This window comes from Diceros bicornis, chromosome 4 (genome assembly GCF_020826845.1).
Source record: "Diceros bicornis minor isolate mBicDic1 chromosome 4, mDicBic1.mat.cur, whole genome shotgun sequence".
NCBI classification, from domain to species: Eukaryota; Metazoa; Chordata; class Mammalia; order Perissodactyla; family Rhinocerotidae; genus Diceros; species Diceros bicornis.
The window spans coordinates 58,000,428-58,022,237 of record NC_080743.1 but is presented as its reverse complement, the minus strand read 5'-3'; the positions used below and the strand labels follow the sequence as shown (position 1 = coordinate 58,022,237).

Below are 21,810 nucleotides of genomic sequence, written 5' to 3'. Positions count from 1 at the left end.
GAAGTCAGTTACAACAGACCACACATTGTATGATTCTGTTTATATAAAAAGTCCAGAATAGACAAATTTAGAGACAGAAAGTAATTAGTAGGGCAGAGAGATGGGAGAGGGGAAGGAAAGTGACTCTCAATGGGTATGGGTTTTTTAGGGGGGAGATGATGAAAATGGTCTAATATTGATTGGTGATAGTTCCACAGTCCTGTGACTATACTAATGGTTTCATTGATATATCACTGGTTTCATGGATATATACACTTTTCATGGGTGAGTTGTATAATATGTGAATTATATCTCAATAAAGCTGTTCTTTAAAAAAGAGAGAGAATTAAGAAACATTACCCAAAAATTCAGAGATCTGGGTTCTGACTTTTCTCTGGTCTCCGAAAGATCTGTTTCCTTTTGTTGGAAATTCTTTCGTTGGGTACTCTTTTCATTATAACCAGAAAAGAATCAAATAGCTCTTATTTTATGCTGCACTGTAGAAAGGAAGATGCCTCAGGCACATAGATATTTTTATTTGCAGGAACACCAATTAACATGGATAGTCTTCTCTGTCCTTCTACTTGAGTCTATGAATTATCAGGCCTGATCTCATATCTTAGGTATGGAAGTCATAGTGCTAGAGTATAGAATTAAATTTTATTAAGCACTTTCTAAGTGCCCACTTTTACAGATAAATTGAGACTTGGGGGAGGTAAAGTAACTTATTAAATATTTGACCTTGTGTAAGTAAGTAGCAGTTTGAATCTGTTTCTATGACTAAAAAAATTTTCTTTCCAGTGCCTCATTGATACTTCCTACCCAGAAAACCACCCTGGATTTAAAAGTGTTGGAGAAATTCTCCATTTAGATTTTGTTAGTGTAAAAAATCCAAGTGAGAAGGGAAAATGATAATTAGCTTGCCTTTAATAATTTTGCTACATGAGTAGGGAAAATATTATCTTTTAGCTTAAGCATCTGAGTTCATCATTAAGCAAAGCCATGTATCTTAAGATATTGAATCTGTATCTGTATAGAATTGAGAGCAAATAACAATGAGCCCCTCTAATCCTTGCTCTATCCAGACAACTGAGGCTTCCTGTTAGATGCTCTTTATCTAATTCATCTTTCTCATATTTCTCCATCCGTAAGATATGCCAGTTAAAGATACGTGTGGGTGACCTGAGGAACTTCCCATTAATAAAAGAATATTTTGCTGGAGAAGAATTTAGTATTAGAGTTAAAACCAAAGCAACTGACTTTCAGCATACATGCACAAAAGCCAGTCACAAAGGAATGTTTATTTTTTGAGAGATGTAGGCTCTTAATGGATTGTCCAGGTGAATGTGGAGTTTGGTTTTCAAGTATCAATACAGTAAGGACCTTAGTGAAGTTCACTTTCGCTGCTGAGGTTGAGTGGAGAAATCTCCTTTAACATACAGATGTTTTAGGTAGATGTAGAGTATAATATAGTATATATTACTATACTATACTATAGTATAGTTAGGTCAGTTAACTTTGAACTTACACGTATATATCTATGATTCTTCTTAATACCTTTGCCACTCCACTTTCTTTCCTTATGGAATATTTAAGGAACTTTATTCTGGTCTCACTTATATTTTTCTTTCCATAGGATGGATAGAATGACAGAAGATGCTCTTCGCCTGAATCTATTGAAGCGGAGCTTGGACCCAGCAGATGAGAGAGATGATGTCCTTGCCAAGCGACTCAAAATGGAGGGGCATGAGGCCATGGAGCGTCTGAAAATGTTGGCACTGCTCAAACGGAAGGATTTGGCAAATCTTGAGGTGCCACATGAGTTACCCACCAAACAGGATGGCAGTGGTATCAAGGGCTATGAAGAGAAACTCAATGGGAATCTCAGGCCTCATGGAGACAGCAGGACTGCTGGAAGACCAGGCAAAGAAAACATCAATGATGAGCCTGTGGATATGAGTGCTAGACGGAGGTATGGCTCATTTCAGCTGCCTCCAGGGATAGGGTCTTCTCATAAACTAAGCCTATGAAAATGGAATGAGTTCCAGTGAGAGGAGGGTGTTTTTCATCCTAAAGCTTCTTGAAAGAAACATGTCTGTGCCATCTGGCTTGACCATGAATTCCTCTCATTTCCAAATGAAACTAGGTGCCTCAAAAATTTGCTTAGCATACAGAGAATCATAGTTCTTACCCTTAAGATAAAGTGGTCATTTGTGGATAAAGGAGACACTATACAGCTGAAACCCCAATTAGAAGTGAGTTAATATGCACTTTTACTCTAATTTTATTGCCATTTTAGGAGGGGAAAACAGTCTTTTCTTCACATCATTTTAGGAGTTTTAGGATCTGTTTATTACCAGCTTTTATTACATCAAAAAGCGTGGGACCAGCTTTTCTTATGTCAACAAGGAAATTATCTTCGTGTGGTCATTCTTTACATTCTTGTTTTGTTCCACTCTCCCCAACCCCCACATATGCATACACATTCACTTGTACACGTGCACTCATGAATGTGCTCTCTTTCTCTCTCTCCCACACATAAACACCCTAGCACACATTTTCACAGGCCTTTTTTCTGGTGTCTGTCAAGGTTGAGTACTTGAAACTGTGGAGCACACACTAAGAAGAGGGACGTAAAGCTGGTTGAGGATAGAGCCTGCCTAGACAGTGAATCACAGTATAGACAACCCTAGCTTTTGAGGACATTCAGTTTATTAATGGTTCAGAAATCGTTGATAGGCATGAGAGTTACTCTTTAGCGTTGAGTTGCCTCCCAACTGACCTTGCTGACTTTGTCCTAGGACTATCCAAAGCAGGATCTTTAAGAAGCTAGACTGATGGAGAAAGAAGAAAGGAAGGAAAGATTATAACCTTACCTGGGTTTCTTTCTTTACCTTTTAATGTTTACTTACTAGTATTGTCCCAGGATAATTTTTTAAACCACACCCAGTGAGGGAACATTATTCTTGGTAATAGAATTAAAAACCTTTTGGAAACTTCAGATAAATTCCCTAGTGGTCCTGGAAGAGGAGAAAAATCCCTGGAAGCTATAGGTAGTATCAGCAGAGTATTATAAAAGTAGATTAATCCTTAGATCCTTTGGGGAAAAAAGAAAGTGGATGAAAGAGATCATGCACCTGAGCAACACACTTACCCCATAATCACCTTTACCCTTCTGGAGCAAAGAACTAATCCTACTTCACTGGGAAGGAAGAAGAGGAGAAATGTTAGGTGGATTCCTCACATCCCAAATTGGAACTGAAAATGCATTTTTCATAGAAGCATTGTTAAACATTTTGGTAAGATCTCATTGGTGTGATTGGAATTGTACTATATCGCAGATAAATTCTGTGTTAAAAAGTCAGACTACCCTGAAAATCCTACCATTGTGTTTAATTTTATATTAGAGGGATGAACTTTTGAAACTTGATCCTTTGGAAACTGGGACCTATTTTTAATGGTCTCCAGGAAAAGAGGCTTGATGTAAACCATCTAGATCCCCATTCTACATGGAAAAATAGACCCTATTGGCCCCTGTTACTCTTCTCCCCTTTTACCAGGTATACCAACAGCTATTTCCACTTAGCCCCAAGCTTTTTATAAGAATGAACAAGATTGATAGATTGCTCAGCAAGGAGAACAGTGGTTTCTTTGATATAGATAAAAGGAGGAGAGAATTTAAAAGCAGAAAAAAGGAAGAACTCTTGACATGATAGCCATATCATAATTGCCTCAATATCTTTTTTTTTTTTTTGCCATCAAGTTATGATATCTGTGAAATAAGATATGTGTGAAACCAATACTACTTATGTTTTGGAATGCTAGAGAGAGACGGCAGTTTTCTTTCTGTTTAGTTGTTTTTACTACTGGGTAAGGATTAGGAGTTTTATAGCTTCTGGGAATCTGCCAGTCTGAGTCACAAGTGATGTCAGCAGCAAGTTGGGCTTTTAATAATCTCTCTCTTAACAGATAGAGTTTCATACTTAAGAACACCAAATATTGTAAATCATAGATATGTTTGGGAAAGTAGCAAAATAATTTCTGTCCCTGGAAAGTTTAATAAATGAAACCAGAATCCCAGGTCAAAAGGAAGAAAAAAAATGAGGAATGAAACTTAACTTGGGCTTTGCCTTACAAGGTATGCTGTGTATCTAATGTGGGTCTGATTATATCTTGGAATAAAATGTCATTTAGAGTTGTTCTCAGATCCACCTTCCTGATAAATGCCCTTCAATTCCAAAATCTCCATACAGGAATGTCTCTGCCTATCTTGTTGCTGGGCAGTCCCTAAACAGTTGGTGGCACTCATTTGAGCAAGAAAGAATTCCTTGACTTAGAAATAATCTGATATATGTATCCAGCCAGGACCAGAATGAAAAGAGCTCCTGACTGCTGATGTAAACATTGGAGAATCAAGTAGAAGTAGTAGAAATCTACTAGATCTCAAAATTGTTCATCCAATGTTAGTGTTAGGGATTGGGGGTGGGGGTGGGGGGAATGAAGGAATATAGAAATGGTAAATAAAATCACCAAAAAAAATAATGCAAACACTTTATTTACAGCTGACCGTGATGCTGGGAGCTTGGGGTTAGAAAGTAAAAGGTTTTTTTCTCCCTCTAGTGGCTTCTTTTTCTTAAGCCCACATTCTCCGCTTGCTGTGTCTGTGACCAGTGGTTATAGAGTAGTCCAGACAAACTTAACAGTTCTCAAGATAGTCATTCTTTTGTTTTTTCTTTTTGTGAGCAAGACTAGCCCTCAGCTAACATCTGATGCCAATCCTCCTCTTTTTTGCTGAGGAAGATTGGCCCTGGACTAACATCTGTGCCCATCTTCCTCTACTTTACGTGGGACGCCGCCACAGCATGGCTTGACAAGCGGAGTGTCGATGCGTGCCCAGGATCCATACCTGCAAACCCCCGGGCCGCTGAAGCGGAGCATGCGCGCCTAACCGGTGCACCACTGGGCCGGCCCTAAGATAGTTGTTCTTATCACTCCGTCCCCCTAATCTATTTCCTCAGCTAAATTTGGGTGATGTTAGTAACTTAGTTTTATCCTGTTGAGAAATTGAATGCCTATCCCAACCATCCAGGGTGCGTTGTTCACAAGGCATCCATGTCCCAACAGCAGCTGAGACAAGAAGTCCTGAGAAATGGTAGAGAGGCCCTCAGGGCTAAAAATCTGTGGATATTGAGGGTTTGAGTTACATGTTTAAATAAGACCTAAGAGCACATTGCTTTAGACCTGTATACTGCTGACTACACTGAAGATCTCAAGGAAGTAGGGTCTGGGAAGATAACTTTGAGTTAAGGAATGAGAGGAGAGTTAGAAGATATGGTCATTGATTTGGGAACCTAAGGCAAATAGAATTTCCAGGATTCTTGTTATCTAGGTCTTAAGTGTGAGTGCCATTTTTCCTCATGTTAGAGAAACAAGTATGATGCTTTTAAGGCTAGCCCCAGAAAGACCAAAACTAGGGTTGTCTAATAAATAGGATTGGGAATAGGGAGAGCCAGTGTGGAAGATATAGATTTCAAAGTAATATCTGGAAAGTTTCTTTCTGAGGCAAGATAAGTATAACTCTGGCAAGTAGATGCAAGTTCCGTATATTTAGTTCTGGAGTTTCAGTCCTCCAGAAGGCTGTAGACATTATACTTGACACTATCCATTCCCTCAGACCATTGACAGCAGTACCTTTTGCCTTAACTCTTGATGGGATAGACTGTCATTGGAGTTGTTACATAACCACCTTTCTTGTAAATCCTCAGATAGCCAGAACCATGTTGTTATCGGTATAATGAGCTGCTTCCTTAGCCACGAACATATCATCTGTACCAGGGTTGGACAACTAGGCTCACTGCCTTTGCCCTTATTCCCCTGTCAAGCTAGCCATTTCCTTCTTGAACCTCTTACATAACTAATGAGACAACCCAAAGGAGAGTGAGGGTAATAGGGAAAGCATTTAAAATTTTGATTAAAATCAGTGTGATAGAACACTCGTCTCTTATTCCCATTTCTAAGCCAGTTTAATGTCTTTGTCCCTGCATCCTCTGTAAGGAATTTGGATGAGAAAAGTACTTTTGCTGAGGTTTTGTCATCGCTTACATCTTGGTGTCTTCTTTATTCTAGGATTTGCATATCTCTGTTTTTCCCTGGGTGAATTGGGACAGACCTGTGTTCCCTTGGATTTGTTTGTTCTGTGTAGAAAAGAAGTTTTCTTAACTTTCTATGAACCTTCACTGTTGGAAATACCTTTATTTTTCCTTTTCTTGTCTAGTGAGCCAGACCGAGGAAGGCTAACTCCCTCCCCAGACATCATTGTTTTGTCTGATAATGAGGCTTCCAGTCCCCGTTCCAGCTCCCGAATGGAAGAGAGACTCAAAGCAGCCAACCTAGAGATGTTTAAGGTAAAAAAAAAAAAAAAAAAAAAAGTAGATTTCTTTCTTCATTTCTTGCTCCTCCTATTCTCTTTAATTGCCTAAGAGTCCCAGTTCTGTTTTTTTATGGTTTACTTTTTGGATCTAAATAACTACCCATTGATCAGACTCTGTATAAGTAGTTCTCAACCGCAAGGCATGCCCTTTTAGAGGGAACTGTTAGAATCAAGTGGAGAAGGTAGTTTGAAAAAACATATTCAGTATAACTTTTTGGAAAATGAAAACAAAACATAATTCAAGTCACATAAAGTAAACTCTTGGCTAGAAGGATTCATTCTACACTTTGTCCTGGGTCTCAGAGTATGGAGGGATTCCTAAGTTTTTATGTATATTTAGAGGAAACATGGCTAAAAAGATTTAGAAACATTATTTTAAGGGAAAGCAATGTCTCCCTTTGGCCATTCTTCTCTTTTGCCGGGCATCTAGTTGAGTAGCATTTATATGTGGTCTCTCCTTTTATTCTGTAAGCATTTTTCGAGTACCTACTGAATACCAGGCACTATGCCAGACCCCAGGGACACAAAGATAATCCCATCGCCGCTTCTGCTTCTTGTAGAAGATGAAGGTTTCAGACCTGAAAGAAGAGATCATCTTGGAGGAAGGGACTCTGGGTGCCTGCTACCATAGCTGACAGTCTATGTTTCCTTAGGGGAAAGGCATTGAGGAACGGCAGCAGCTCATCAAGCAGCTCAGGGATGAGCTACGATTGGAAGAAGCCCGACTGGTGCTGTTAAAGAAGCTGAGACAGAGCCAGCTACAGAAAGAGAACGTGGTCCAGAAGGTAATGTGCCCTAGAAATAAGGCACTAGGGGTAAGGAAAGAAAAACTGGTTTGAGAATGGGCTACCCCAGGTAGGTTCAGCTGGGTGGCTCATTTTTCTCTGGGTTGCATGGTTTTTAGTACCTAAGAATAGTGATTTTTTTTTTTTTTTTTTTTTTTTTAATCTTAGGCCTTAATCAAGAAAACCTTGATTCCATTTTTCTCAGTTTTCCTCCTGGTCAACAGGAGCTTTCACTGACAAAGCATTTTAAAAGACTAAAAGTGTACCAGATTTCTACCTCTGATTATTAGCCTTTTCCACTGTCTCATTTTCTCTTCTCTCCCCCAGACTCCAGTTGTACAGAATGCAGCATCTATTGTTCAGCCATCTCCTGCCCATGTGGGACAGCAGGGCCTCTCCAAGCTTCCCTCCCGGCCTGGGGCCCAAGGGGTCGAACCTCAGAATTTGAGAACATTACAGGTGTGTCACACATAGTAGGATCTTAGTGTTAGAGGGCCTTGTTTATTCTATCTCTGTTTTTTTGGCTTTTATGAAGGTTACAGAAGAACCTAGCCATGATAGAGAGGTTATTGCTACAGATAGTCCTGTTGGTCCTTTATGGCATAATTTAGTCTGCGTAGAAGGATGAATAACCCTCATCTTTCCACTGTAGTTTTTCTTCTCTAAAGGTTTCCAGCTTAGCCCTTTTCCATATAGGGTTAGATAGCTTATACCAAAAAAGCCAGGAAATTCCTAGCCATTTATCAGGGTTTACCGTGATGGTAGATTCATCCCATAGATATTAGACAAAATTACTAAGTCTGACTCTGTTTCTACTCAGCTGTGTATTATAGGCAGTATTTCCTCTTTAGCATTTTGAGGGACGTTTTACCACCTATGATAGTTCTTTTCCTCTTGTTCCCTTTCAGGGTCACAGTGTCATCCGTTCAGCGACCACTACCACCCTCCCACACATGTTGATGTCTCAACGTGTTATTGCACCAAACCCAGCCCAGCTACAGGGTCAGCGGGGCCCACCTAAGCCTGGCCTTGTACGCACGACAACACCCAATATGAATCCTGCCATCAATTACCAGCCGGTAAGAGAGAGCCCTAATGTGGAGACAGAGGAATCCTTTATTTGCTTTCCCTGTTAAAAGGACCATAGATTTTAAGTTTTTGGACATAAAGAAACTCTGAGACAATAAGGGTAATTTTGTTGGAGCTTGATTTGACAGTAATATCAAAAGTAGAAGCATTGAAGAATTATTTGAAAATAGTAGTGGAGAAGACAGGTTATACAGCAGAGCAGCAGTAAGCTAAAATCTGCCTAGAAAAAAAGAGATGGAGGGAGCTAGGGAATAAGAAGCATAAGGATGTATAACAGAAAGCATCCCCATCCTTATTTTTCTCTCTGCAGTTTTACCTCATAGCCACTATCTTTCTCCTTTCCTACGTGCCAGAGTTCTTTTTCAATGAAGAAGTTGGATACCTCCTGCCTTTTCCTGAGTTTTTGGGAAGCTAAGTAGTCCAAACTAGGATCAGATCGTGTTCTCTGCCACGGAAGCAAGAATTGGTCTTTTCTCCCAGATACCATCACTGACCCCTATACTCAATCTATTTCAGCAGTCAAGTTCCTCTGTTCCCTGTCAGCGCACAACTTCCTCTGCCATCTATATGAACCTTGCCTCCCATATCCAGCCAGGGACCGTGAACAGAGTGTCCTCACCGCTTCCTAGCCCCAGCGCCATAACAGATGCTGCCAACTCACAGGCTGCAGCCAAATTGGCTCTTCGTAAACAGCTGGAAAAGACACTCCTGGAGATTCCACCCCCTAAACCTCCTGCTCCCTTGCTTCACTTCCTGCCTAGTGCAGCCAATAGCGAGTTCATCTACATGGTAGGCTTGGAAGAAGTTGTACAGAGTGTCATCGACAGCCAAGGTAAGGCTACTTCTTCTGGTCAGTCTTTTTATCTAAGGCCAAGAGGTTGCCGAGCCTGACTGACATGGGCAGAGTATTATAGGGTATTGTGTAATATTAAATCATCTCTCCTTACTATTGCCAAACCACCTTCCATCCCTGATCCAGAGGCTGTTTGGGAGCATCATATCAGAAAAGCTTTTTGTGTGTCTGTATATCTTAGGCTTAATATTTTTATTGTGTATTTTGTATATCTTGTATATTTTTTACAGTATATTGTTTAGTTCTTTTGAATGGTACCTACCATGAGTCATGCATGATTTGATGACTGGAACTCTTATTTTTCATGTCAGTATTTGTGGGGCATTGTGCTGCATTATTTTATTTAGTCCCTGCCATTTGAATGCTTGCAGTTGAGAAAATAGACATACTGATGGAGATAACTATGACCACATAAAAGCTGTAAACCAACAATGAACCAGACTATAAAGTATTAACACTGTACAGAATATACTGTACAGAAGTTATTCTACATGAATTTCCAAACATAAGGACTTAGGGGAATATGTGACAGTAGAGGAAAGTACCTAAAGGGCTCAGTATTGGCTATACACATATCACAAAGTGAATAATTCAGACACTGATAATTAAACATTATAAATGTATATGACAAGAATAAGTGCAGTCTGAGGTAAAGAGATGCTAAGAAGCAAAACTATCGGCTGAGTTAGATGGAGTCCTTTGACTCTGAATTGACACATATTTTCTTCTCAATGTAATAGAATAGGAATTCAGAAAATTTGGGTTCTTATTCCAGCTTTGTCATTTAGGAGCTATGTTTCTTAGACTTAGTTTTCTCATTTGTAAATGGGGATGGTACTATCTGAATTCCCTAAAGTGATGTTGTTAGAATCAAATGAAATAAAAATATTTTATAAATTGTAGAGTACTCTTTTTGTAGAGTCTCTTTCTTAATTCAACAGAATAAATTCCTGGAAAAAGAGTCATTTGATGAAGAGAAACAGAGGAGATAGGGAGAAAATATGAAACCACTGATTATTCTTTTTGTTGGTATCTAGGCAAAAGCTGTGCCTCACTTCTGCGGGTCGAACCCTTTGTTTGTGCCCAGTGCCGCACAGATTTCACCCCTCACTGGAAGCAAGAGAAGAATGGTAAGATTCTATGTGAGCAGTGTATGACCTCCAACCAGAAGAAGGCTCTAAAGGCTGAACACACCAACCGGCTGAAAAATGCTTTTGTTAAAGCCCTACAGCAGGAACAGGTAAAAATTGTGACTTCTTCTCACCAGCTACCTGCCCAAGTTGGGTTTTCCCAAAAGGTAGTTCTTTCTGTTTTAGAAAATTGTGTATGTGATCCCCACAGTCCTGGTGATCTGGGTTTCTGGATCTGCGTTCCTAGAACCTGGAGGCCTGGGTTCCTTTTTCTTCTCCCTACCATTCCATCTTTCCCATTTTCTTTTGAGTAATTCTGATTGGGTAAGAGCATAGTGACATATGGCTGAGGTTAAGGGAAAAGGACAGAAGGCTTGAGACTCTTGGCTTTCCCTAATAGCACTAAAGAAATCACTCTATTCTTGACTTCATTTCCTCCTCAAACAAATGGATTTTGGTGAGAAGGATTTGTATTTGTACTAAAATCTCTTTGAGAGAAGTAATAATCTGCAGTTCATATTTGACAAAGAAATGACAAAGGAAAGGGTAGATTATAAAGTAGCCCAGTGAAAATTAATGGTGCTAGAGTGTGTGAACATCTCCTATAGTATTAATAGAATGACAATATCTTGGAAAGGGGAAAATGTGTTGGGAACCTCAGATCCTTTTCTTCTCTCCCATTTTCTACTCCACCACCTATCAGACCACTTCGGGTAGCATCATGGACCTTCTGAAAAATGGGTAGATAGGAGTCAAAAATAAAACCTCTGTAACTCAGCTTAGCAGCCTTAATTACATCAGTCAGCTAGCTCATTGCTGCCACCCAGATATCTCCAGCCAAATTCTGAGAGCCAGCTTTCCTGGAGAGAGGGATCCGTTAATCAGTGACGCATGTTGGCTACTTGTACCCAGAGATCTTAGTGCACTTACCCCACCAAACTCTTTTGCCTTTTCCATATCCCTCCAAGTAGCTGGCAGCATTAAAGATAAGAAGACCTCTAGGTTTTCTGGTTAGGAAATTGGCTGCTGTTCTGCCCAACTTGACCTAATGATTCCCAACAGGAAATTGAACAGCGATTACAGCAGCAGGCAGCACTCTCCCCCACTACGGCTCCAGCTGTGTCCAGTGTCAGTAAACAAGAGACCATAATGAGACATCATACGCTTCGGCAGGTGAGGATTTCTCTCAACAGTTTGTCAGCCATTTATTGCAACTTGTCCTTTCTTCTGTGGGATATCATACTGCTCTTCTGTACTCCCATATCTTTACCTCCTCCTTAAACCTTTCATCATGGCAAAGTTGTGATCAACTGTCCCCTCATCATTGCAGGCTCCACAGCCCCAAAGCAGCCTCCAGCGTGGCATACCCACATCTGCCCGTTCCATGCTTTCCAACTTTGCACAGGCACCGCAGCTGTCTGTGCCAGGTGGCCTCCTTGGAATGCCAGGTAAGAAGGGTTGATCTGAGAACTTTTCTCAGGGATCAACTAGTTAGTACATAATTCTTTAGCAGCCCCTTTAGGTGAATTGTTCCTTCTTTTGTTTTCTGCTCTTTCTTTAGGCCTTACTCCCTTCACTCTTGTTATTCGGCAGATGTTTGCTAAATTCATGTTATGTGCCGGGCACAGTGCACTAGAGTTTTGGTGGTGAAAATGACACAGTCTCTGCCATTATAAATTTAATGTCTGACGTGCCCCTTGGTGGGCATGTGGTTGTTGATATCTTTTGGCCGGAACAGCAGGGTCAGCTGTCCTAGTCCTGTTTGAATGATCCAGGAATGCTTCTCCACAGTCAGGAGCCCCAAAACCAAAGCAGATTCAATGATTCCATCTTTCTGTCTTGATTATTTTCCTCTCACCACTATTTTTTTGACTCTCCTATACCATCAAGACCATGTTCATTATTCCTGGTAGGATTGAAATTTCAGGAAGATCTCTTTCCTGGAAGCTTGAAAGTAGAGGGATAGTTGCTACTGAAATAAAGTTTAACTGAGTCTGGACAAATGTAGACAACTTCTGATGTTTCCTCCCCACCTGTAACTCTGCAGCCCCAGAGTAGTGCAGAGGAAGGTGTCATTTCCTCTTTTAATACCTGCCCTCCACTTTTGTCTCCTGGGTCTAGGTGTCAACATTGCATACTTGAACACTGGCATCGGAGGACACAAAGCCCCCAGTTTGGCAGACCGACAGCGGGAATACCTTTTAGACATGATCCCTCCCCGGTCTATATCGCAGTCCATCAGTGGACAGAAATAACGCCTATTCCACTTGTACTGGCCCAACCTTGAATCCTTTACCCCTCTCCTCTCCCATTGCTCCCAACTTCCGTCGCATGCAGTGCCTGTACTGGTGCCTACCATACACGGAAAACAAAAAAGAAAAACAGAAGACAAACAATAGAAGTCAACAAGAAAACACACGCCCTGCCCCGCCACCTCCCCTTTATTTCACACTGCTGCGATCTGTTCTTCTGACGCTCTGTCTTCTCTCTTCGGTTTTCTTTAACAGTGAGGTGGATCTTTGCCTCTGAGAGAGGTCAGAATGAGGTCCTGGGGAGAAATCTAAGCCCTCTGACGTGTGTTTCTAAAGTTTGTTTTTATGCTATAATTATTATTATCATTTTTAATGATGTTGTGTGTCCACCCTTTGTTCAGTAGACGGTTAAACCTTTTTATTTTCCCCCAGTATTTTTCTTTTTCTCTTTTCGTCTTTTTTTTTTTTTTTTTGTAAACACAAATGACATTCAGTTAAATGATAGGAGCATTGCAGTAGGGTCCCCGACTGCCAAGTAGGACATGACTGGGAGTGTTAGGGGCAGAAGTTTTTAATGCACTTAGTCCGGGGTGGGGGGCAGGTAGTGGCATCAAACAAGGAGGAATAGCACACCAACTGTGGATGTCTCTGGGCTGGACAGTTTGAGAGGCAGTGTTTAGTATTGAAGTTGGGCTCTAAGAATGAGGGGAAAGAGCCTGGAGGGAAAAGCTTTAAAACTTAACCGCCCTGGAATTGACCCATAGAGAAGGGGGAGAAAAGGGCAAGATGATGAGCATAATGTTGAGCCAAGGAGGACTGAGACCAGGTCCTGGCCTTCTGGATGCTGGGGGAGTAAGATTGGTCTCCTGACCCCATTGGAGATATGGGAGTCTCTTCCAAGCCAACTAGCCCAAAATTATTTTATCTTATTTTTTTTGTAAAATTCTCCCCCTTTTTTTTTTTTTTAAATCTTAATCTGCCCCCAGTAACCACAGCCCTGTCTGTAATAAAGAGGAATGGCTGTTCCCAGCCTGAGTTTGCTAGGTATCCTAGAGGTTGGAATGGGCATGAGTGAGTGAAATGACAAAGGGAGGAAATGAAGGAAGAAGGGCTTTCTCTCCCAACTGTTGAGACTCTCACATTTGTCTCTCCGTTTACCCTCTGAGTGCCAGGAGATGAGAAGGAGGGCACTAATCAGGTTGGAGTCCTGCCCTGACCCTGCCGCACTAACTATAGAACCAATTGCTCAAAGCCAAACATCTCACGTCAAAGCTAACTTTGGACCTCTGCTGTAAAAGTAGTTGTTGTCTTTTTCCCCCCAGAATTCTATTAATTTTGCTTTTTTTGTTTGTTTTTATTTTTTTCTTAAGCGCTACTAATGTAGAGAATGAATTGAATTGTGCAATGTTGCTGTTCTGGGGACTGGGGAGATGAGCATCCTATTTGCCCACACCATGGGGGAAGAGGGAGGGGACCAGGATGTTTTGAGGTAAGGGAAGCCCTGTAAAGGTAGGGGTTTCTGCTCTCTTCATAGTGTACACCCACCTGCCTCTCCAGCTCTAGAAGCTGCCAGAGTGCGAGGAAGGGGCACTCACAGCAGAAAAGTGTGAAGAGGAGTTTAACATTTTGCCCTTGAAAGCCACCTGGGGAAGTTCCCCCTTTTATTTTTAAAAATTAAATAGTTTTTTTAAAGTAAAAGGCACTTTTAAAATTAACACACACACAAACTGCAAATCTTCTCCGTAAAGTTTGGGGGTGGGATGGGAGAAGGAGCTGGGATCAGGCTCAGTTCCCCCCACTCTGGCCTCTACTCCCCATACCCCAGAGCCGCTGTGGGTGATTATACTTGGCCCTACGGGCCTTCCTGGCTTTTTTTCTTTCCTCCCTTCCCCCAAATTCATTGAGCACTTAATAAAGGAGCAGAGATGCAGCCTGTGTCTGGGCTCCCCCAGTGGTGAAATGATCTGGAAGCTAGATGCTAGTAACAGGTAGTGATGGGGTCGTATCGAGTATTTTTCTGGGGAATGTGGTACCCCTGACTGTAAGTGGTGGGAGAGGGAGGGGGGTTAATGGAACTGGGTCTGGGATTATTTTAAAATTATATATATATATATATAAAGATATATTCTTACATCTTTTCTTTGCCCTCTGTGCTTTGAAAGCACTGGATAAATCGTTTGCTTTTGCTTTTCTCTCTTCCACGAAATTGGAAGCTTTTTTTTTTTTTTAATATTTTTCCTACAAGTCATCTTGCCTTGTGGCATGTCTGTCTAGCCTCTTCCCCCCCCCGCCCCCCTGATGAAGTGCCATTTCTGTTATGTCTCCCACCCCCAGCTCAGAGGTGCTCAGAGGTACGAGGTGCCCAAGTTTGTCAGTTGAGATTAAAAGTAAGGAACAGAGAATGTGCAATACCGTCTGGCTGGGAGCCGTCCCTGCCATGAGCTGAGTCCCTTCCCTGGGAGCTAGGCCACCTTTGAATGAGGATTGGAATTAAGATGTGTAGAGATGGGGAATGATGGGGAAGGAAAGCCTATAGTTGAGTGCCTGCCAAGGTGCTGAGGCAATGGGGGAGAGGGTGGAGTCTTCCCTATTTTTATTCCCTCAGGGTCGATTTACATAGAGGCTGCTCGTTGACTAGTATAGCTCCATGACCCTTTGCTCAATCACTGAGGTTTGATTTCTTACCCTCTCCTCTTCCCAATTTTATATCCTTCCCAGGGATTAGTGATGGGGGTGAGGTTTCCCTAATCATGGTAAAGTGTTAGCCTTCCACCTCCTCCCTTCCCTCCCTCTCCCCTGTCCTCTGTCTTCCTCATTTCTCTACTTTTTCATCATTGATTGCCTTGTGTCCCTCCAAGTATGTTGTTGCTATCCATCCCCAGACCTTGGGCCCCATAGACACTAAATCTCATGCCCTAAAGATAGGAGGAAAGACCCTCTGTTCAGAGTTTCCTTTACCCCTGGAGCTCTGAAGCTCAGGGTAATACTAGAATGAGGATCCCACTAGTTCTCCCTGGCTTCCTCCATCCCCAGAGTTCTAAAAGTAGTAGTTTATGGACAGCGGCTTACTCCCTAGAAGCCTGAAATGGGTGGATGAGTGGTAAGGCTTGGGTAAAGCTGAGGGACAGAGGTCATTATTTGTCAATTTTTTTTTGTCATTTGACCACAGCATCTGGACTTCATCCTTGAATAAGTATTTTTTCCACATTTTTGGATGTATGTATGGTAGACAATTTTTTCTTTTTAAGACACAGAGATTAATGTTTTCCTGCTTTGGTTACCTTTCCTTTTCCCTTTAAAAGGAATTAGCTATAGAACTGCTTTGTAAAGATGCTTCTTGATATTTTACTTTTGTTCCTTTTCCCCAACCACTCCCTTTTCTCCCCACTCCTCCAGAAGGCATAACCCTTCTCTCCACACCCCCCACCCCCACCCCAGTCCTAGGCTCCCTTCCCCTCAACAAGACCTTCATTAGCTTATGATATTTGCTGCCGAGATGTTATAACAAGGACTCATCCTGTATATAAGCTATTTCTTGATCCATTTAAAAGGAATTGTACATTGTGTAGAAAAAAAAAATGAAAAAGAGAAAAAAAAGCCCTAGCCATGGATATTGTGAAACTGTGTTATGTCATTTTGTAATGTGCCCGTTTGTGTATGATCCGTGCAAAAGGGTTTCTGGGGAAGGGGAGGGGGTAGGGAGGCAGGGCTGTGGAGGGTGGGTAGGGGAGTGGGCCGGGCCCAGCACACTGAGACTGGCAGCTGCTCTAACCCCATCCCTCCTTAGAGATGCCACCTCCCCCACCACCCACCCCTAATTTGTGCCTTGCCTCCCCACCCTGGAGTAGTCCCTCCGGGTCACCAGCACTGCCTTGGCAGAGCCCACTCCCTACCCTAACGTGCCCACCCTCCCTACCCCCCAGCATTAGGTTGATACTGTGGGGAAGTGCTGGAGGTTGGGAGGTAGCCAAGGAATGGGGCAGTTCCTGGGGGCATTGAAACCAAGTATTATGAATTGTAATTGTATTTGCACTGTTTTTTTTCCCTCTGATTGCATCAGCATATATACAATATACCTATATAACAAAATTCAGTGTCAAGCTTTCTTATGCAAGGGATTTCCCCCACCCCGCCCCACCCCCACCCCCAAAAAAAGAACCTAGTTTCATGGGCCTTTGAGGGTGGATTGTCAGGGGAAGATAGAAAGAAAGGATTTTAACAAGTCATCCTGAGAAAGTCTCACCTAGGGAGAGCCACATCCATCTGCACACAGTTTTAGGCTTTGCAAATTGGGGTGAGGCTGGGCTACTATGAGAGCTAAGGCTCTTAGTCCAGACTGTGGAGAGTAAAGAGAACCACAATACAAAGGGGGGTGGCGTGGTTGCACAGTCTGGAGACCTGGGCTCTAGTCCCAAGCTTTCCTACTAACTTGCTATGTGACTTTTGATAGAGTTAATTTTCTGGGTCTCAGTTTTCTTATTGGTGAAGTGACAGCAGAGATCATCTGGCCACCAAGTTTAAAATTCTATTCTATGCTTCCTTCCCCACCTACAAAACAAAACAAAACAAAACAACTTGAGGTGAGGGAAGTGTTGGGCTGAAAAACCAGGGAGGAAACCAAAGTGACTAGTATTGAAGTGGTTATGTGTGTGACAGTGCCCTTGGAGAGCTACCAGGCCTGTGCTGTTACTTTTGGTATGGGGAAGGCAGCAGAGTGATGTCTAGGACATCAGTTAGACTTGTGACGTCTTTGCCCTCATGCCTCTAGTCATCTGAGGGCAGGGACCAGGCCCCAAGCCCCACCTCCCAAGCACCCACAGGGCCCTTAAGGGTGGTTGACCAGTGCATGCCCCAGGTTGGTGGTCTAGTTAGTTACACCCTTTGTGAGCTACAGGATGCAGAACTTTCCCCATCTTCTTAGTGACAAAATAGGAGAGCTCAGATATAGTCCACATCTTGTCTCCTTCCCTCAGATCTCATCTGAACCCCCTAAAGGCAGCTGTCTCACAGTCTGTCTCCTTCAGGGGCCCAACTTCCCCACGGCCTGGGCTGAGTACTCCCACACTCTTTAGGTTCTTGGCTGGTAAAACCTGGAGAGGATACAGGATGATGGGTGAGGCCCTGGTGAAGGTGGAAGGATAGATTGGGGGTGGGAGGTGGGGAGCAGGGAGGTGGGATGGGGAATGGCCTTCTCTGAATGGGGTGGGTGGGAGGGGAACAAGACCCTTTTGCACAGCTTTCTTTAAGTTTCCTTTTTTTTTTTTTTTTCCAACTCATTCTAATTTTCTGCATTGTGTTTGGGAATTAAAATAAAAAAACTAAGACCAATAGAAACTGGTTTTCAAAAAGGCAAATACACTCCCATCTGTTTCAGATGCTGCTGAGCATTTCAGCAGTGACAGATTCAAATAATAAGCTAATTTTTGGAGAAAGGATTAAAAGAAAAAAAACTTTGTAATATTTATCACTTGCAAGCTATGTTTAATAAAGAAAGGAATGGTTTCTAAACTTTCCTGTTTCTTGTGGCTTGGCTGGTGGGGGCAGGGGTGGCAGTTTGGTGGGAGAATTTTGGGGGTAATTGGGAGATGAGCCATGTGGCTTGTACTCCTACAGTCATGGCTTACCTTTGGTGTGTCCCCTTTCCTTCAATTGTGATGATTATTTAAAGTCCCTACCTACTTCTTTATTCTCATTCCCCTCCACCTTTATGTGAAAGTAATGTTCTGGAAGCCACTGACCCCACTTTAGTTACCTGATGACTTAAAGTCTATAGGTATTGGGAAAGAGGCGGCATTTAACCCAGAGGCTGGGTCTCCATTCTGTCCTAGGGAGAGGTAGGTGTCTGTTAGTTGTCCTTGGCCCTTCTCATCCCATTGCTCTAGTCTCCAGTAACTGAATCCTTTGTGACATGCTGGTTACTCCAGGTGGGGAACAGCTCACAGTGCTCTTTTCTTAGCAAACTGCAGAATATAGTTCCTTAATCTGAATGCAACATTCAGACTTGGAACTGCTCTTGTCTTAGCACCTCATCACCCCACTCTCCCATTTTTTCCTTTCAACCCAGAACATTAACCAGATCCTAATTTATTTTTTCCATTTTGGTTTTTTATTTCCAACAAAGCACTTAGACTAGGCCCACCCCGAGAAGGATGTGATTTCCTCAAGGACTTGAAAGTTGGGGCTGTACTTAACCCTTTGGTCCCCTGCCACATGTCTTAGTTAAAGCTGTTTCTGCCCCTTATGCAGAAGGAGCAGTTGTGAAGGGGCAGGGCCCAGCCTTGCTGGAGTCATGTTGTTGGTACTAGCAACGCTCTACAAGAGCACAGAGGAAACAATGTTTGGGGTCCCCTATGCCCTAGGTTTTTCTTCCTCTAAGACCTTCCCCACTTCTTGGCACAATACTGGACAGCCCTGGAGGGAGAGGCTGATTGAGGGAGAGCCTGGGGCTTTGGCTTTAGGGTGTATAGTAGATCTGTATGAGGAGGGACAGTGGAGCCCTGGGTGCCATAGGCTGGCAGAGAGAGGAGTGGGGAAGAGGCGCTCTTTGGACACTAGAATTGGGAATAGATGAGTGGGGTGCTCCACAGCCTCTGTGCTCATTCTACATGGGATTCAAGGCCACCAAAACTCCAACTCAAACTAGTATCTCCTTTCAAAAATAGACATTAAATGGGGAGGGATGCCTCTTGAAGAGGAGCCAATGCTTTGGAGCTGGGAAGGGGGAGATGGGTATTTGGTTGCTCGCAGAAGCAGCTCATGTGAGCTCAGGTGTTCAGGACTGTTATGGTGTTGGGGCAAGGGAGCAAGCAACTCAGCACCCCCTTTGCCCACCTGCATACTCAGACCACAAGGAATGCAGGTTGCCTGTCCCTGCGTCAGACCTCAGCTTGGGCATGAGACAGAAATTGAGATTTCAGACTAGGGGTTCTGGTTGGGAAATGGAGGTAGTGACAGCCCCTCGCCCTGCCTTCCCCCTTTCGGGGGAACCCTTAAAGCTATGTATCTTTGGGTAGGTCCATTTTTGGATCAAGAGGATGTATTGGATGAGATTATGAGGCAGGAGTAACGGGGTTGGAGATAACTCCCAGCTGAGCTTGGTTTAAGTTTGAGGTTATTTGGTGTGTTGGAGAGAAGGACACAGATTTCCCCATTTCTTGAGGAAGAAGGAGGAACAGAGAAACCATACCCTTTCCTCTCTCCCTATGGTCAGGCTTGCCCCTCCTTGGAGAGGGGCTCAGGGACCTTTGGTTCTTTCTGACTCCGGGGTGAGAGGGACAGGTGAGGTAGATTCTTTGGTGGGGCCAGATATAGTGGCATCTGGGAAGGAGCCAACTTAGAGGGCCCTAGGGCTGTTCCACGGTCACCTGAGGGGGAAGGAGGTGGTCAGACAGCCCCAGGGCCTCAAAGCACACCACTTCCCCCTACCCACTCACCCTCACTTGACTCTCCCTCACCTGAGTGATGAGTTCAATCTTCTCCCCTGGCTTCCTTCCACTCGGAGCCTGGCCTCGATGGTCCCCAGATCTGTCTGAGGCAGTCTGAGGTACTGCCCAGCACTCTTGGGACCCCTGTCTGCAAAGGAGTCTGCCCAGATAGGAAGGGTCAGCACCATGACCTGTCTGAGGCCTCCCTCTGGCTTAGCATCCATCAACCCCAGCCCTTCAGCCTGTTCCTTATTCCCCAGGGATGGAGATGCTGGGTGGGCCCCATCCTTGTGCACAGGATGACAGAGATCTGGCTCTGGCCCGCTTCTGCCACCTGTCTTCTGCCTTGGGAGCCCCAGTGTTCTCTGCCTTGCTTCATGCAGCCCAGCAGGCCTCCTCCCACTCCTGGTACCACAGAGCTCTGAGAAGAACTGGCTCTCTTTCTCTACCTCAGTCGCCTCATTTGTAAAATGGATTAGTAACGGATAACGGCTCTTTCCTGCTCTTTGGCCCTATGCCACGGTAATGCAGACTATCTTCTTAGCAGTTTTCCACATTAGCCATCTTGGCCCTTACCTACGTACGTCTCCAGCCCAGGAGAAGGCAGAGGAGGCAAATGATGAGGGCAGCCACGCCCACGTGGATGCCCACCACAACTCCAGGCAGCAAGCTGCTCTCATCCTGGCTGCAAGAGCACCCAGGTTTGGACTCTGTGGACACAGTGCCATTTGTCAGAGGACCAGGATGGAGGCAAAGCCCAGTCCCCTGTCCTCCCTGAAGACTGACAGCCGTGGGTCCTATGGGAGTGGCCTGCTCTGACCCGAGGCCTACTACCCTCCTACTGGACTCCACTTACCAGGGGTGGCCAGGGGCACATCATGCAAAGAGACAAAACGAGCACTGCTGTTACCATCCCCGTTGCCATGAATGCCTGGAGCTTGATCTCATAGAGAGCAGCTGGCTCTGCAGAGAGCAAGAGATGGTGAAGGGAACAGGCCTTTCTGGGCCAGGAAGCTCAGTGCCTGGGGTGAGAACACACTGAGAACAGGGACCCAGGAGTGGCTTACAAGGAGGTTCAGGTCCTCACCCAGATCTGTGTAGAGGAAGGAGCTGACACCGCTGGCCAGGAGCAGGGGCCCCTCAAAATGGGAAGACGGCAGCTTGCGGTGAAAGAGTTTGAAGCCCTGGATGGGCCCCAGCTGGGGTGGCAGCTCCCAGGAGGCCTGCACGGAGGTAGCGTTGAGCACTTTGGTGGAGAAGCCCGGGGCAGCAGGGGCTGCAGAGGAAATGGGATGAGCTGGTTGGCAGCCCCTGTCCGCCTGGGGCCAGGGACTCTAAAGGGCTGGGGAGGCTGTCACTCACTGCTGCCCATCGTGGAGGCGTGGATGAAGGCAGAGTCCTGGCTGGCACACTCCGCTGAGTAGGCCCGCAAGTGGATGGAGTAGGCTGTGGCAGGCTCCAGGTTGGAGAAAACGTGCTCAAAGCTGCCTTTGCCCACGGCCTCTTGGAGCTCCCAGCCAGCTGGCTCTGAGGAGCAGAGCAGCCTGGCAACCCAGCATCTCTCTCCCTCACTACAAACATCCCCACCCCCACGAAGTGGGCACAAAGCTCCTCCTGGTGCTTCACTGGGCCAGCCAGGTCTCCAAAGGAGAGCAGGGAAGGGGCTGCAGAAGTTGGAGCTGGGATGAGAAAGGTTGAGGGTGAGAAAGGGGCTGAAGAGCCTAAGGAAGCACCAGAGGACCACAGAGCCAGAGGCCTGGCAACAGTCCAGAAAGGTCTGGGGTCACTAAGAGTGAGAGAAACTTGCCCAGGGACACCACCAGTCAGGGGCAGAGGTGGGCTGGAGCAGGGGATTCCTCTCCACACAC

At 44.2% G+C, this 21,810-nt stretch overlaps 1 protein-coding gene across 1 annotated transcript in view; it reads left to right on the top strand.

The window, feature by feature from the left end:
- GATAD2B (GATA zinc finger domain containing 2B) overlaps nt 1-13,478 on the top strand; it is a 77,579-nt gene extending 64,101 nt beyond the window's left edge. Inside the window, exons 2-11 of the mRNA XM_058539223.1 lie at nt 1,616-1,951; nt 6,254-6,383; nt 7,063-7,194; nt 7,522-7,653; nt 8,103-8,273; nt 8,800-9,115; nt 10,174-10,376; nt 11,329-11,439; nt 11,597-11,714; nt 12,388-13,478. Of these exons, the coding sequence (XP_058395206.1) occupies nt 1,617-1,951; nt 6,254-6,383; nt 7,063-7,194; nt 7,522-7,653; nt 8,103-8,273; nt 8,800-9,115; nt 10,174-10,376; nt 11,329-11,439; nt 11,597-11,714; nt 12,388-12,521 (1,782 nt within the window). The 5' untranslated portion in view covers nt 1,616 and the 3' untranslated portion in view covers nt 12,522-13,478. The remainder of the gene's footprint in view (nt 1-1,615; nt 1,952-6,253; nt 6,384-7,062; nt 7,195-7,521; nt 7,654-8,102; nt 8,274-8,799; nt 9,116-10,173; nt 10,377-11,328; nt 11,440-11,596; nt 11,715-12,387) is intronic.
- Nucleotides 13,479-21,810: the final 8,332 nt, after the last annotated feature.